At 30.6% G+C, this 14,664-nt stretch overlaps 2 protein-coding genes and 1 long non-coding RNA gene across 6 annotated transcripts; 1 reads left to right on the top strand and 2 right to left on the bottom strand.

Annotated features, from left to right (window-relative positions):
• The first annotated feature begins 359 nt into the window (after window positions 1–359).
• On the top strand, window positions 360–710 carry LOC112754446 (uncharacterized). Its single transcript, XM_025802104.1, has one exon. The coding sequence runs from the start codon at window positions 360–362 to the stop codon at window positions 708–710; it is 351 nt and encodes a 116-aa protein (XP_025657889.1).
• A 2,199-nt stretch (window positions 711–2,909) lies between these two features.
• LOC140179880 (uncharacterized) lies at window positions 2,910–4,387 on the bottom strand. The gene is made up of 2 exons (XR_011873712.1): window positions 4,128–4,387; window positions 2,910–3,996 (listed from the first exon to the last, which is right to left on the bottom strand). It is a non-coding gene; the product is annotated as an uncharacterized lncRNA (long non-coding RNA).
• Window positions 4,388–7,109: 2,722 nt separating this feature from the next.
• LOC112758320 (synaptotagmin-2) lies at window positions 7,110–10,976 on the bottom strand. Of its 4 annotated transcripts, none has more exons than XM_025806957.3 (13): window positions 10,687–10,976; window positions 10,481–10,569; window positions 9,915–10,013; window positions 9,787–9,837; window positions 9,573–9,696; window positions 9,024–9,142; window positions 8,855–8,956; window positions 8,621–8,695; window positions 8,459–8,535; window positions 8,124–8,370; window positions 7,703–8,053; window positions 7,505–7,636; window positions 7,110–7,434 (listed from the first exon to the last, which is right to left on the bottom strand). In XM_025806957.3, exons 3-13 carry the CDS (start codon window positions 9,960–9,962, stop codon window positions 7,306–7,308), a joined length of 1,455 nt encoding a protein of 484 aa, XP_025662742.1. In that variant the 5' UTR covers window positions 9,963–10,013; window positions 10,481–10,569; window positions 10,687–10,976; the 3' UTR covers window positions 7,110–7,305. The 4 variants fall into 4 exon arrangements, with proteins under 4 accessions (XP_025662742.1, XP_072075722.1, XP_025662741.2 ...); XM_072219621.1 differs by having other exon boundaries at window positions 10,697–10,958; XM_025806956.2 differs by having other exon boundaries at window positions 10,481–10,609; window positions 10,701–10,886.
• Window positions 10,977–14,664: the final 3,688 nt, after the last annotated feature.

Below are 14,664 nucleotides of genomic sequence, written 5' to 3'. Positions count from 1 at the left end.
TCATTTTCTTCAATAATAAAATGATAAACAGTGATTTGTGTGCCCTAATTTTATGTAAAAAACAATTTTGTACCAATGATAAATTAATAAATATTTTTAAATTATATTTTATATTAATTAATTATTATTAATTAATAATGACTTAAATTTTATTTTTCAAAATATAAAATTAATAATGATTAATTATAATGATTTAAAATTGATTAGTTAAATATAGTTTATCTATATCTTTTTTAAAAAAAAATTATAAAATAAAGTTAAAAGAAGAGAGCGTACAGAGACTCAACATTGTATATTGAGAAGTAAAAGTTTAAAGGGCGTGTTTGTTGTTATTCTTTCTCATAGATTTGATATCGATGATGGCAACAATTAGCGACAGAGTGGTGAGCAACCTCACAGTCATCTATGTGGCAGTGATAGCATGTATGAAGGTGTACGGCCTTGCGTGTGGCCAAAACCTGGGAGGCGCTTTTGCTCTCCTCTTCTTCTCTTCCATCTTCGTGGCTCTCATCTTGCTGTTAGCACTCGCCTGGGACCTATCACGCAAGGCCGCGTATGTATTTGCCGCCTCGGCCGCTGCAACAAACAACCATCGTTCTCACAAGACATGTAAAGGAGGCATCTGCTGGCATGGTGTTGCCGTCCAATCACCCGCTTCTCAGGTCCGTTTCAGGCTCCCACACCATCTTCCCACTTATCCCACTTTCTAATCCAAACACAACACCGCCTCACTTCGCAGTTCAGACACATCTTTTTCTTTATAATATATAGATACTTATGCCGAATCAAATCATGAGTAGTAACTGCTGAGATGTCAAATTTCGATAGGAAAATAGTAATTTTAATTTTAGTTTTCTAAGCATACATGTATACAAGTGTTTATGTTGTTTTTTTGCTATGTTTTACTGGTTTCTGCTTTTAATTTGTTTCTTTTGGTGTGTGTGATGTACTTGTAGTTTCTTAGATTTATGTTGCTTTAACCACTTTGGATATATTAATGTTATTTATATTATTTTTTATTAGTTTAATATTGATAATAATTAATTATAATAAGAGTACATAAAAAGTACATAAATTTAAATATATAATATTTTTTTAATTTTTTATTTTCATTGATTTAAAATTTTTAAAATAAAAAGAACTAATTACTGTTATATTATTTTTTTTCTTTTTTAAATTAAGAATTTCGATATGTATAGTTAAATTTGTGTATATACTTCCTCTGCAATATAACAGCTGATCAAATTGAATTTATATGAACAAATAATGATGATGAATTTATTAATTATTTTGTATAATTAAAAATATTATAGGTAGTTAAAAAGATGCTGGTTTTTTTGTTAGCATAGTATGCTAATAGTATATTCCAAGTGAAAACTGATGATTGATGAGAGATTATAGATGAAGGAGAGTGGGAACTAAATAGATAGAGTTGGTGAGTGTGGACTAATAATAATGTATGCAATTTTTTACTATTCTTGCTTTGACATATTCGGAAAAAGCAATATTTTAGGTATATATTAAAATTAATTATTAATATAAAATATATATTAAAAATAAATTTAAAATATATATTAATTAATTTTAATATATTAATAATATTAAAAAAATAAAAAACAATTATTTTTTTAAAGAGTTAGCTAATATATATTATAAGGATACAAACTAAAGTTATAAATTAAAAAAATTATATAAAATTTAAATTTTTAATGTATTTATTATTTATTTATTAAAATAAAAAGATTTATTTTAAATTTTTTTATTAATAATATTTTAACTTGTACTTTTAAAATATATATTAACTAAATCCTTTCTTAAATTGGTTCTTATTATAACAAATGAGATCAGTTATTAATTGGGGGAACTTATGCGTAATAGCTAAAAAAAATATAAAAAATTAATTTTTAATTAATTAATATTAGTATTTTTTTAAATTAAATTTTTTTGAAGAATTTAGAATTTAAACTTTACAAATTAGAATTTAGAGTTAAAAATTTATAATGTACAACCTAAAATTTAAGATAAATAAAATTATAAAAATTTAATTGATATTGATTAAAAAAATTGCTTTACTAACATTGCTCTGTCTCTAATCTACTCTGAGGGCACTGTCATTCATACAACACATATAACCCTATCATATTACAATTTATTTCATCTAACTTTATTAAAAAAATTTCTAAGAAGTTTTAATTTGGTGACTATTTTTGGAGGATATATAGTACTGTTAATGATAAACAAAAGATAATACTTGATTCTAACATCCATGTTGTATTTCTTGTACGGTATAACCAACCAAAATACAGAACCCTGTATTATATGTTCCGGTGTGTTGTCTTTTATTAATTATACGTATCTGATTAGGACCCATCAGACATAACTAAAAATCAGGGGTCCCTTGTGTTGCGTATGATAATAACTTGTTTGGCCTTGAATTAGCCATTTGGCCACAGCATATAAAATGCGGATTCCAATATGGTTTTTATAAGATTCTGAGGAAGGAAAATTTCTAAATAGCAACAGTGACTTTTGATAAATACTAAATACCAATTACCAATGGTTACGTAGTCCATGGTGGCAACTAGCAGAATCAGAGTCAGCGATGACTTACCTACTTTTGATTTTTTTTCAAATAAGAAAATTAGCCTAAAGGCCATTGGCTAACAAGTTAATGAATTTTGTAATATAAAAATATTATTTGTATATTAAAATGATGTTATATATTATATTTAGTAACTGATTTATGTACACATAATATAGTAGTTGTTTGCAATAATGTGGTTAAACAAACTTAATGTACCTTAATCAAAGGCAATGTAATTACAAAAGTAGTAATGGATTTTGCAATAATAGTCACATTGCAATACTTGAAACATGTTACTGCTCAAATCCAATGACATGAGTGAAGTGCATTGAGAAATTGAATTTGTAATAGGACCACTCATTTTATTTTATTGCTATTTAAGTTCAACTCTCTCAACCTCAGCAAATCAAATCCTGAGAGGTTGTTGTTGGAGGCTTCGAGAATTGTCAAAGAAGGCAAGTCGAACCATTCAATAAGTTAGAGAAAAACTCAAAACAATCTCTAACAATTACCTTAAAAGAAAACGAGGTCCTTAACAAAAATAAATTCAATTCGACTCCTGACAATTATTTTAAAAGGACAACAGGACTTCTGTGCCAAAAAAAAGTCAATGTTATTTTTTTTGACACAAGAGCTAATCTGTCCAAAAAAAATATATCAGAGATCGAATTGGATATTTTTTTCTTGGGAGCCTCGTTGTCCTTTCGAGATAATTGTCAGGGGCGGATGGGTATTCACCCAATAAGTTATCAGCTATCCGAATTTTTATCAAGGACTTGCAGTTCCCAAGCTCCATGGGAATGTAACCAGAGAAGTAGTTGTTCATTAGAATCAGGGTTTTCAGTTTAACACTTGTGCATAGATTTGGAGGAATTAACCCTAACTCTCTGGAATCTCTCCACTGAGATTGTTATAAGATAAATCAAGAAGGAAACTTGCCAGTGAGATAATTCATCTGCAGATACAATTTGTTCAGGTTTTTAAAAGAGCTTAAACTGTTTGGCCATGTCAAGAACTTCAAGTGATGACATGTGTTCTGCAGATTCTTCAAGTTTCCAAAGCTTGCAGGCAACTTTCCTCTTAAATTGTTGGTGCTTGAGTCCAAGTGTTTGAAGCTTTGGATGTCACCAAAACTATCTGGAATGGTGCCAGAGAAGTAGTTTCCTGAGAGTCTTAGGTACTTTAGTTGCTTCAGCTGGCAGTGGTCCTGTGTCAAGTACAAAGCCTTAGATAATTCATTGTAGAATATGGAGTTTTATCATTTGGTCATGTTGAGAGTGATTTGTCCAGGGAAATAGCCCCTGAAGTGGTTATGGGAGATGTTCAAGTGTTTGATTGCACTGACTTATGGTGAGGTTGATGAGATTCTCCAACTTTCCAATCTCTGCTGGAATGGTGCCAAACAGAGGAACCTAGGAAACATTCAGGCCAATTACTCTCCAGTTTTTGGAAAGATAAGACTTGTCTACCAACATTCATAACTATTAACTACACATATTAAATGTGCTCTAAAAATGTCATATTATAGCTATTGTAAAATTACCCCAGAGAAGGAACAGTGTGCTGAGGGAGAATCAGAAGACGTGGTGTTGTTCCAGTCTTCATGACACTCTTGAGCTTTAACAACGCTTCCATGTCACTGTTTCCACCGCAGACCCTTATTATGCAAAGCCATAAAACTGAAGCATGCAACATAATATGGCACAAGGCTTTAGGAATGATAAGTTGGAGATGGAAGTAGCCGTTTAGGAATGTTTTAGTAATTGACAAGAATGAGCAAGATGTGTTCATGATGGATGTAATATCTTGTATTCTTCACTAGCTTAGTTTTATAATTATAAAAACTTGAAAATTACTTTAAACTGTTTATTTATGTTAAAAATAATGATATTCCATACCTTTATATAAAAAATTACATAACAAACATTATGTGATGATTTAAATATATGGTTAGTTTATTCTACTAAGTGACTATAATACTCATGTGATAACATTATCATTTAACTTGTTACATCAATATTTAATCCAACAAATTAATTATATAAATTAAAATAAAAATATTTTAATTTTTATAGAGATTATAATAAAAAATAAATATTTTATAGGAATAAAAATTTACTTAAGCCATTATTTTTAATTGATGAATAAAATTAAATCTTGATACATAAAAATTTATTTTAATATTTAATTTTAGTATATAAATAATATTTTTTTATAAAAAATAAGAATATCAAAATCATTTTCTTCAATAATAAAATGATAAACAGTGATTTGTGTGCCCTAATTTTATGTAAAAAACAATTTTATACCAATGATAAATTAATAAATATTTTTAAATTATATTTTATATTAATTAATTATTATTAATTAATAATGACTTAAATTTTATTTTTTAAAATATAAAATTAATAATAATTAATTATAATGATTTAAAATTGATTAGTTAAACATAGTTTATCTATATCTTTTTTTTAAAAAAATTATAAAACAAAGTTAAAAGAAGAGGATCGTAGAAAGACTCAACATTGTACATTGAAAATCAAAAGTTAAAAGACGGTGTTTGTTGTTCTTTCTTAGAGATTTGATATCAATGATGACAACAATTAGCGACAGAGTGGTGAGCAACCTCACAAGCATCTATGTGGCCGTGATCGCATGTATGAAGGTGTACGACTTTGCGTGTGGCCAAAACTTGGGAGGCGCTTTTGCTCTCATCTTCTTCTCTTCCGTCTTCGTGGCTTTCATCTTGCTGTTGGCACTCGCCTGGGACCTATCACGCAAGGCCATGTATGCATTTGCCGCCTCGGCCGCTACAACAAACAACCATCGTTCTCACAAGACATGTAAAGGAGGCATCTGCTGGCATGGTGTTGCCGTCCGATCACCCGCTTCTCAGGTCCGTTTCAGCCTCCCACACCATCTTCCTACTTATCCCACTTGATCCAAACACAACACCACCTCACTTCGCACTTTAGATACATCTTTTTGCTTATAATATATACATACTTATGCCGAATCAAATTATGAATAGTGACCGCTGAGATGTCAAATTTCGATAGGGAAACGGTAATTTTAAATTTAGTCTTCTAAGCATACATATATACAAGTGTTTATGTTGTTTTTTTGCTATGTTTTACTGGCTTCTGCTTTTAATTTGTTTCTTTTGGTGGCTTGTCGGTGATGTACTTGTAGTTTCTTAGATTTATACTGCTTTAATCATTTGGATATGTTAATGTTATTTATATTATTTTTATTAGTTTAATACTGATAGTAATTAATTATAATATATAAGAGTATATAAAAATACATAAGTTTAAATATATAATATATTTTTTTATTTTTTTTGTTTTTATTAATTAAAAACTAAAAAAAATTAATTACTGTTATTTTTTTTAAATTATGAATTCCGATATGTATAGTTAAATTTGTATATATACCTACTTTGCAATATAACAGCTGATCAAATTGAATTTATATGAATAGATAATGATAATGAATTTATTAATTATTTTGTATAATTAAAAGTATTATACATTAAATACGTAGTTAGAAAGATGATGATTTTTTTTTGCTAGTATAATATATAATTGTATATGATTGATCAGAAATTTATGCAGGAAATAGATTAACGAGAGTGGGGACCAAATAGTTAGAGTTTGGTGAGTGTGGACTAATAATAATGTATGCAATTTTTTACTATTCTTACTTTGACCGGAAAAAAGTATATTAAAATTCATTATTAATATAAAATATATATTAAAAATAAATTAAAAAATATATTAATTAATTTTAATATATAAATAATATTAAAAAAATAAAAAATAATTATTTTTTTAAAAAATTAGCTAATATATATTATAAGGTTACAAACTAAAGTTATAAATTAAAAATAAATATGTAAAATTTAAATTTTTAATGTATTTATTATTTATCTATTAAAATAAAAAAATATTTTAAATTTTTATTAATAATAATTTTAACTTGTACTTTTAAAATATATATTAATTAAATCTTTTTTTAAATTGGTTCTTATTATAACAAATGAGATCAGTTATTAATTGGGGAAATTTATGCGTAATAGCTAAAAAAATATAAAAAATTAATTTTTAATTAATTAATATTAGTAGTTTTTTTAAATTAATTTTTTTTGAAGAATTTAGGATTAAAACTTTACAAATTGGAAGTTAGAGTTAAAAATTTACAATGTACAATCTAAAATTTAAGATAAATAAAATTGTAAAAGTTTAATTGATATTGATTAAAAAAAAATTGCTTTACTAACAGTCTAACATTGCTCTGTCTGAATCAGGACCAAACCACACATGCACGCTACTCTAATCTACTCTGAGGGCACTGTCATTCATACAACACATATAACCCTATTATATTACAATTTATTTCATCTAACTTTATTAAAAAATTTTCTAAGAAGTTTTAATTTGCTTAGCTTCACTTGTATATTTATATGGAGGTTTCATTAATACCTTCAAATATTTTTTGGAAACCACTTTAAATATTCTTGCACTTGCTGCAGAACATATTCGTTTTCTGCATTAAATTAAAAGGAATTTGAATGTCTCATAACCACGTGTTGCTAATTAGTAATTCACAAAACATTCTATGAAGAGTAACTCCTAAGGTACTTATTGAAGTTGTTTGTTTAATGTATTCAAGAAAATGCTCCAAATTTTCTTTACAAAATTATAAACACGGTATGATGATCAAGGAGTTCTCCACTGAAGCTCAATTTGAATCTTTCCATTTCTTGAGTCAATGAGATGATATTTCTCGTTGATTCTTTTGTTGCTAACAGCATCAGATAGATTTATATCCACATAACCCAAGGTTTCCTGCATGCAAAAAGATAATCATAAATAGAGCGGACAAATTAGTTACTCAAGATTTAAAAATGATCATTACCTTGGGATGAAGCAGGCCTAGTTTAGAGGAGGCACTAAGCACTTCAACATATAGCCTCTCATTGGTGGGAGGTTCCTCCAGTGTAAATTGAAATGTTTCATTCCATCTTGGATCTCTATTTTTCTTCACATGCTGCAAAGTTAAGACTCAAATTAAAACTTGTGTTCATTCTAAATAGAATAAGAAAATAAATAACACCTTGGTTTTCCTCTCCTCTCCTTTGAAAATGAGTCTTGCATATGGATTTGTGTGGTGTTTCCCTTCAACATCTTCAGCTTCATGGATGATAATAACAAGCAAACCACCAGTGGCAGGTGTTCCTTCAGGAGCCTTTTCTATTGCATTAGGGTCCTCTGAATTCTGAGCCAACTCATCATCTTTAAAAGGCTTATACAGAACTTGTACTGTGATCTCTCCCCTTGACTTCTCATTTTCTGGATCATTAGGCTCCATAGTCTTGTGTAAATCAAGAGTCAGCTCTTTCGCTTCGTCCGCTGTAAGCTCTTTCAATTGAATCACATTCATTCCCATCTTGTCATGCTTCCCAATCTAGGCAATTCAAAGTTTAAGAAACATGTCTTACAAAGTTTGTTACATATAATCTTTTAAACACAATTACCTGCTCCCAATCATAAACACTAAGTTCCAAGAATTGAGATTCCGGATCTTTGACAACCATATTGAATTCCTCATTCCATTCTGGATTCAATTTCTTATATTTCACAGTAGTTTTCTTTGAAGGAAGTTTGTCTTCAGAGAGTTTAAGCTTCACGTACGGGTCTGCTCCTCCGAGTAGATCTTTCTTCTTGAGATTTGTTGCTCTAAGAACCTTCACATGGAGGATTCCTACAGGTACTTTCATGGCCCTAACAAAACAAACCAAGCAAACTTATTAGCTCACTCTAACACCTAATAATGTTATGAAACTGATGAAAGGAAGAAAATAAAACATACTTTGTTGGATCCATTATCTGCACCTCAAGGGCCTTAGGCCATAAGTACATTTTTGCAACCTGTTCTTTGATGATTTCCTGAAAAATCAGTGCTAGAACTTCACAAACACAAGTTGATGACTAGCCAATATGTTGGACCAATTTGAATATGAGTATTAGATACCTGGACAAGCCTATAAACACCAGGAATAGACATGACATCAGCTCCAAGAAGTTTTAATCCAAAGTCAACATGTGGCTGCAATCAAAAGAATGTTTAACAACACAATGTGACCATTATTTTGCTCATTAGTTTCTGTAATTTATATAGAATTGGCCAAAGTATCAGATATTTTTGCTATCACTAGAAATCACAATGAAAATAGTCATTAGAGAGTTTGATATATATCATACACACCTTCTCCATGAGCGACACATAAATATTTGCAAAGCAAGGAAAACTTGGGACTAAAGGCTTCAATGTAATTCGTGGAGAGGCAAATACTTGCAGATCAACAACCTGGCATGTTAAAATCATAAGTCAAACATTTCTTTTTCTGTTCTTCAGATACTAAGAGAATACAAACCTGAACTGTGGCTCGCAAGCCGAATGCTTTGATTGCAACTATAATGTTAGGATTCCCAGCCCATTTTACTGATGGTTCCATAATTAACTCCTTTTCATCAGTATTGTAGACTTTCATTCCTGAATATATTGACAAATTTATGGGTCAAAATTGTGTCTCCATGGATCAGATGAATAAATACTTTGGAATTGTGAAAGATAACGGCACAACAATCCATCACAATGATTTCATCTTTTCAGTGCAATCAAGACCTTTGACATTACTTAAGTGACAAGGTACCAATAATTTATAATCTGTTATCTTTTAGCAGCCAACCTTAGCTTCAAAGAATCTTACATGTAAATAAAACTAACCAGTTTACTACTAGCTCAGTTCTGTACACTTGATGGTATTGACATGTCACAATAAGAACCACATAAAAATCACAAAGAGTTTGTTCTTTTCATTGTTTTCACTTTTTTCTTCCTAACATTCTAAGATTTTCACTTTTTCCTTCCTAAACATATGGAGAGAAAGAAAAGTAACATTGAAAACAAATAAGAGCTCAACCTTGAAAAGTTGGAGGTAGAGAACCCAAGGTAAGCGTTTCGAATTCTACTGAATCAATCTTGTACTTGGGAATTTGCTCAGCAATAATGGGCTTTGCTATAGTCCTTGCAGTCTTGCAAATTGCCTAAGAAGATTGAATTGTTGTTACTATTTGGAAAAATGTGATAAGAAATTATGATAAGGCCACAGTATACAATCTTGGTAGATTGCATACCTTGTCTAGATAAGGCCACAAATGCTCAACAAATCTATTGAGCCAGTCAAGCTGCAAACAAGAAAAACATGATAAACTTTTATTTAGAAACCCAAGAAATATACAAGGGGTAAAGTGTAACAACATACACGATCAAAATCTGGATTCTTTATCCACAATGGTATCTCTGGAAGCATTTGTTGCAGAGTTTTGGCATCTTGCTCGGCCAAAGGACGAATTATGGGATCCTGAAATTAAGAATGTCATAGTCTGAAAGTGTTAATTAACTAACCAAAAGATAAGGTAATGAATAGCATCTTCTAAAGTCTATAGTTAAATCATAACAAAACTTTGAAGCTACCCTCTTTCCCCACTATGGTGTTTCAGCTGAAATTCAGTAGTGATTAAAGCTGATATAGTAAAATTATATTAGATTCAACAAATAAGTCATGATTAAAGGAAGAAAAGGCAGACCAAGTACTGCATTTTCCTTGGATTAGAACCTTAATTATGACACATCTTATATGAAAACTAAGTATTGCTTTTTGGCATCTTACTTTAGACAAAAACAATCTTCATCAATAAAAATTATCATAGAAAAAATCTACTATATAGCATATACACCTAGCAAGGAGGTACCTTTTAGTTTCATGCAAAAGTCTTCTAATGGCAAATTAATAAGAAGAGTTGAATTAGTTTAGAGGAAGAAACTAACCTTGACATGTGTTGGCTGAAAGTATATAAACACATAGTATCCAATGACCACACCAATTGAAGTTCCAATTCCAAAGCCAAAACAAGTACCTATGGTACTAAAAAAACCCATCTTAGCTGAAAGTTTTGTCTGTTCAATGTGTAAAAAGGAGAGTGAAGCTAACTAAAATTTGCAAAATAACAGACTGTGAGTAGTTAAGTAGAGACCTGAACTCACTCACTTTGTGTGCCTGAAAAAGACAAGAACCTATCTTTAATTTGTATATCTTATTAGAAAAACGTTCCCTTGAAAACCAGTGGCCAGTAAGATCAACCATCATTTGATCCACACAAAACTGTTTGATAACGAAATTTGCAAAGGCGCGTGAGGTGGCAATTAATTAGTGTCGGTAAGGTCCTCTATGCTCTTTCAGATATGTATTTTTCTTCTTTGACAGAGAGGTAGGGGCCAGTGATCTTATTACACTGCATTCATTCATAAATATATGATAATCTACGGTAAACTTATGAATACCATTTTCTCTCAAAATATCAGACGATGGAGGTCCCACTCTCCCTCTAGCACATGTTTCTGTGTCCATTGTAATTGAGACAAAACTCACAAACTTTCTGATTTATTAATAATGCTTCCTTATAATTTTGTGCTTCCCACATCATTCCTTTTCAGTGTGTTGCATTTGCATGTATACATAATTCTTACTGGATAGTGGATACATAATTCCTGTAAAAGAATAAAATGAAAAAGTGCCTGGGCCACCTTCCAACACAGACAATATTATGCAATGCATTAATGCTGGGAACAGAACCACTTGCCAGATCTTTTGAACCTTTCTTCTTTTCTTTTATTTTATTTTTTATTTCATGAAGACAAGTCCATCATCATCCAAGACCAATTACAAGCGAGATAATACTTAATTTGGTCCCTGAACTTACACGCGAGTCTCAATTTAGTCCTTGAAGTTTTAATTGCCTCTGTTTAGTCCCCGAAGTTTATAAACGTGCCTCATATTAGTCCCTGACACAATTTTTAGTATAAAAACGTTAATAGAGCGCTGTTGTAGACTATCACATGTCACGTTAAAACTTGTAAAATGATGCAGTTTTGGTTTTGACATTTAAATAGCTCAAAAACGACATCGTATTACTTATTTTATTAGGTAAAATTTTAATAAACACCATTTAGGATGTTTTTAGGTTATTTGAGTGCCAAAACCAAAACGACATCATTTTATAAAGTTTAGTATGACATCCGGCTGTCACGACAGTGTTCCGTTAACGTTTGTACGTTGAAAATTGTTTCAAGGACTAACATTAGTTATGTTCATAAAGTTCGGGAACTAAATAGAGGCAATTGAAATTTCAGGGACTAAATTGAGACTCGCGTATAAGTTTAGGGACCAAATTAAGTATTATCTCGTTACAAGCTATTGCCAACATTTTCTTAACAAAAAATAAAGTAATGACACAAGAAAAAAACGCTATTGATAACATTATTGTCTCTATCAATTCCATGATCCAAGTCCCTTTTTTTTTTGTTAATGTAAAAATCAGCTTATGGATTAAAATAAAAGAATTAGAGAGGGGAAAAAAATCCGGTGCATATTGTCCTGTCATTCAAGTTTCATTTTCACAAGCTTAATCATAATGTCAAAGGGACGGTGCTATGTACTTTGATTTTTAAGTTCTTCTCTCATCCGTTAGGACCTGAAAAACAATCCAAGATTGTGAATCTGTACTTTTTCCTTCTATTAAGGTCAGCAAGGGTGAAAATCTTGCTTAGATATATCTGCCTATAATTAGTTGCAGCTTTTCTTTGTCCTTTTCCTCCAATATGGCCCAAACTTTAGTGACAACTCAAACACTACACTAGAGGATTCAACTCTAAAGACTAGGATGTATCTCATAGTCATTAGACTACTCGATCTATTTTCTTTTTCATAAAAAATGTTCTATTTCTTTATAGGAATTTTTAGATTTTTAATATTTGTGATTTCATCAACAACTATGTTAAGGTATAATATTAGAAAATAATTAAGATAATATATAGACTTCTGCTGCCTAAAATTTTATCCTCTAACCTAGCAAGATAGAAGTTAATTTTCTACGGATTTGAACTTGATGGTTATCAATGACTAAGAGAATGGGGGGTTGAATCTTAGCTTCTTTTTCTACTGAATAGTACTTTTGTTTTTTCAAAAAAACTTAGCAGATATTTAATGTAATGTAGCCTACATCCAATTTCTGTCACAACTATGATGGAATTTCACTATCTCTTTTCAAGAATACAAACACCAATGCTTCCCTAGGATCTACCCAATCCTATATGGAACAAATCCAGATTCTAACACAATCCGAATTTGACTAGAACTCACCTTACTTTTAACTGCAAAGTGCTAACCCAACTTACAAAAAAAATCCCTACAGAATCATGACACAAAACAGAAAAGATGTACAAAGCAAACTTGAGACAGCTTATGGCTTTTTCTCACTGTTTATCTCACTGTCTTTTACCTTTCGTTGATTTTTTCTTACAAACCACATCATATTTGCTTTTTTCAATGAGACTCAGACAGAATAAACTGAGAAAAAGAAAATACTACATGAACTATGTGAAGAAGAAGGATTCAAACAGTTTGGGTAGTTATGAAAGTGAACTCCGTGCTTTTCACTTACTCTCTTTGCCTTCAACCTTTGGCCGTTCACCCTTAATATAGAAGAATGAATGTTTCAAGGTTGAATCAGGTTCAACCCTAACACTGTCTTCTTCTCCAACATCAGATACTAGCAGCGACTTCATTAGAGAGGAGAGAGAAATTCGAATCTGTTGCATGCAACTCATCTATTCTCTCTCATCCTTTTTCTTCAAGCTTCTTCAATCTTGACTGTTGAGCTTGACTTTGGCTCCAAGTTTTGGTTTTGAGCATTGATGAACTTCTGAACCAAGTTGACTTCACATTTTTCATTGTTGCTTCTTCTGTACTTGAGACCTTGTGGCTTTCTTCTTGGTTCCTCGGTGTAGCACAAATGAGGGAAGATACTTTTGATGTGCTTTGACCGAGTGAGACTAATTACTTGGTTGTAAACTCTTTTTCTTGTTTTGATTTAGCAAAGCTCTTTTTGCCTTTCTTCCTCACCATTCTTCTGTGGTTTTCATTTTCTTCTTTCTTCTTCTTTGATTAACGTGACCGAAGCAAGAGTGAGAAGAGAGAAAAGTGATGGCTTTCGATGGAAATTTCAAGGAAATTAAAGTGAATTGAAACTTGGGAATTAAGTTGCTTGAACCATGGAAGTAGGTAACCGTAAGAAAAATTTCAAGTGTAAGGAAAACACCGGTGTTCCAGTTATTTTAACTATTGATTTTAATTAATTATATTATATATATCTTTTATAATTCAGATCAACAGTTAAAACAACTAGAATATAAGTATTCTCGATATACTTAAAACTCTTCCGATGACCGTATGAAGCTTAGGTTACTTTACTGATTGGGCTTGGTTTATTTCTTTGGGCCCTTTTTGTTTTCTTTCTTCAGCCATTAGTCTTGAATCAATTTGGTATAAAGCTGAATTTGTTTATTGATAAGTGAGCTTGTTTAATTGAACCAACATGAAATTTAATTTGCTTTGCTGCATAGTACTACACCAAATACATCACACAAACAATTGGTCATATTTTAATAAACACTTAATAGTTAACAATACTCTAATAATGTTTGTTCATTATTTTAATTGAATATTAGTTTTCCAAGCTCAACAAAACTCTATCTAAAGATTTATTGTTGACAAATAAATTGCTGCATAGACAAAGCGAGATTCTTAATCAAATTTTTAATTAGGCAAATTAATATTTGCCAAAAAAATAGAACGGGCTTTTTTTTTGGTATAATGGAACGGGCTCTTGACGGTGTTAAATATTGGACAGATTTAAAAGTTAAAGGCCGAAGTGAGATGATAAGGCCATCCCAAAAAGTATTTGTTGCATGTGGCGATATTGGCGAAGATTTTTGTGTGGCTTTCCTTCACCTGAAAGTGCTTGACAGCAATGTCTTAAGCAACAGTCCAAACACAACACAGCCAAAATATTGCACACAAAAATTGATTCCTCCTACACATCTCTAAACGACATATATAGAAAATGATGTGCAGCAATGATTATAATATTTTAGCAAAAGAGAAAGTATAGGAA

Source organism: Arachis hypogaea, chromosome 16 (assembly GCF_003086295.3).
Source record: "Arachis hypogaea cultivar Tifrunner chromosome 16, arahy.Tifrunner.gnm2.J5K5, whole genome shotgun sequence".
Lineage (NCBI taxonomy): Eukaryota > Viridiplantae > Streptophyta > Magnoliopsida > Fabales > Fabaceae > Arachis > Arachis hypogaea.
Note: the sequence above shows the minus strand (reverse complement) of the source record. Positions and strands in the feature narration are given on the sequence as shown.

What these genes read in the sequence shown, in the direction of transcription:
- LOC112754446 (XM_025802104.1), top strand. Translation starts at nt 360, where the DNA reads ATGGCAACAATTAGCGACAGAGTGGTGAGCAACCTCACAGTCATCTAT.
- LOC112758320 (XM_025806956.2), bottom strand. Translation starts at nt 10,799, where the DNA reads ATGATGGTTGATCTTACTGGCCACTGGTTTTCAAGGGAACGTTTTTCT. An exon ending in TTCAGCCAACACATGTCAAG is followed by an intron (nt 10,014 to 10,480) that starts GTTAGTTTCTTC and finishes TCTTAATTTCAG; the next exon opens with GATCCCATAATTCGTCCTTT. An exon ending in TAGGCCTGCTTCATCCCAAG is followed by an intron (nt 7,435 to 7,504) that starts GTAATGATCATT and finishes TTTTGCATGCAG; the next exon opens with GAAACCTTGGGTTATGTGGA.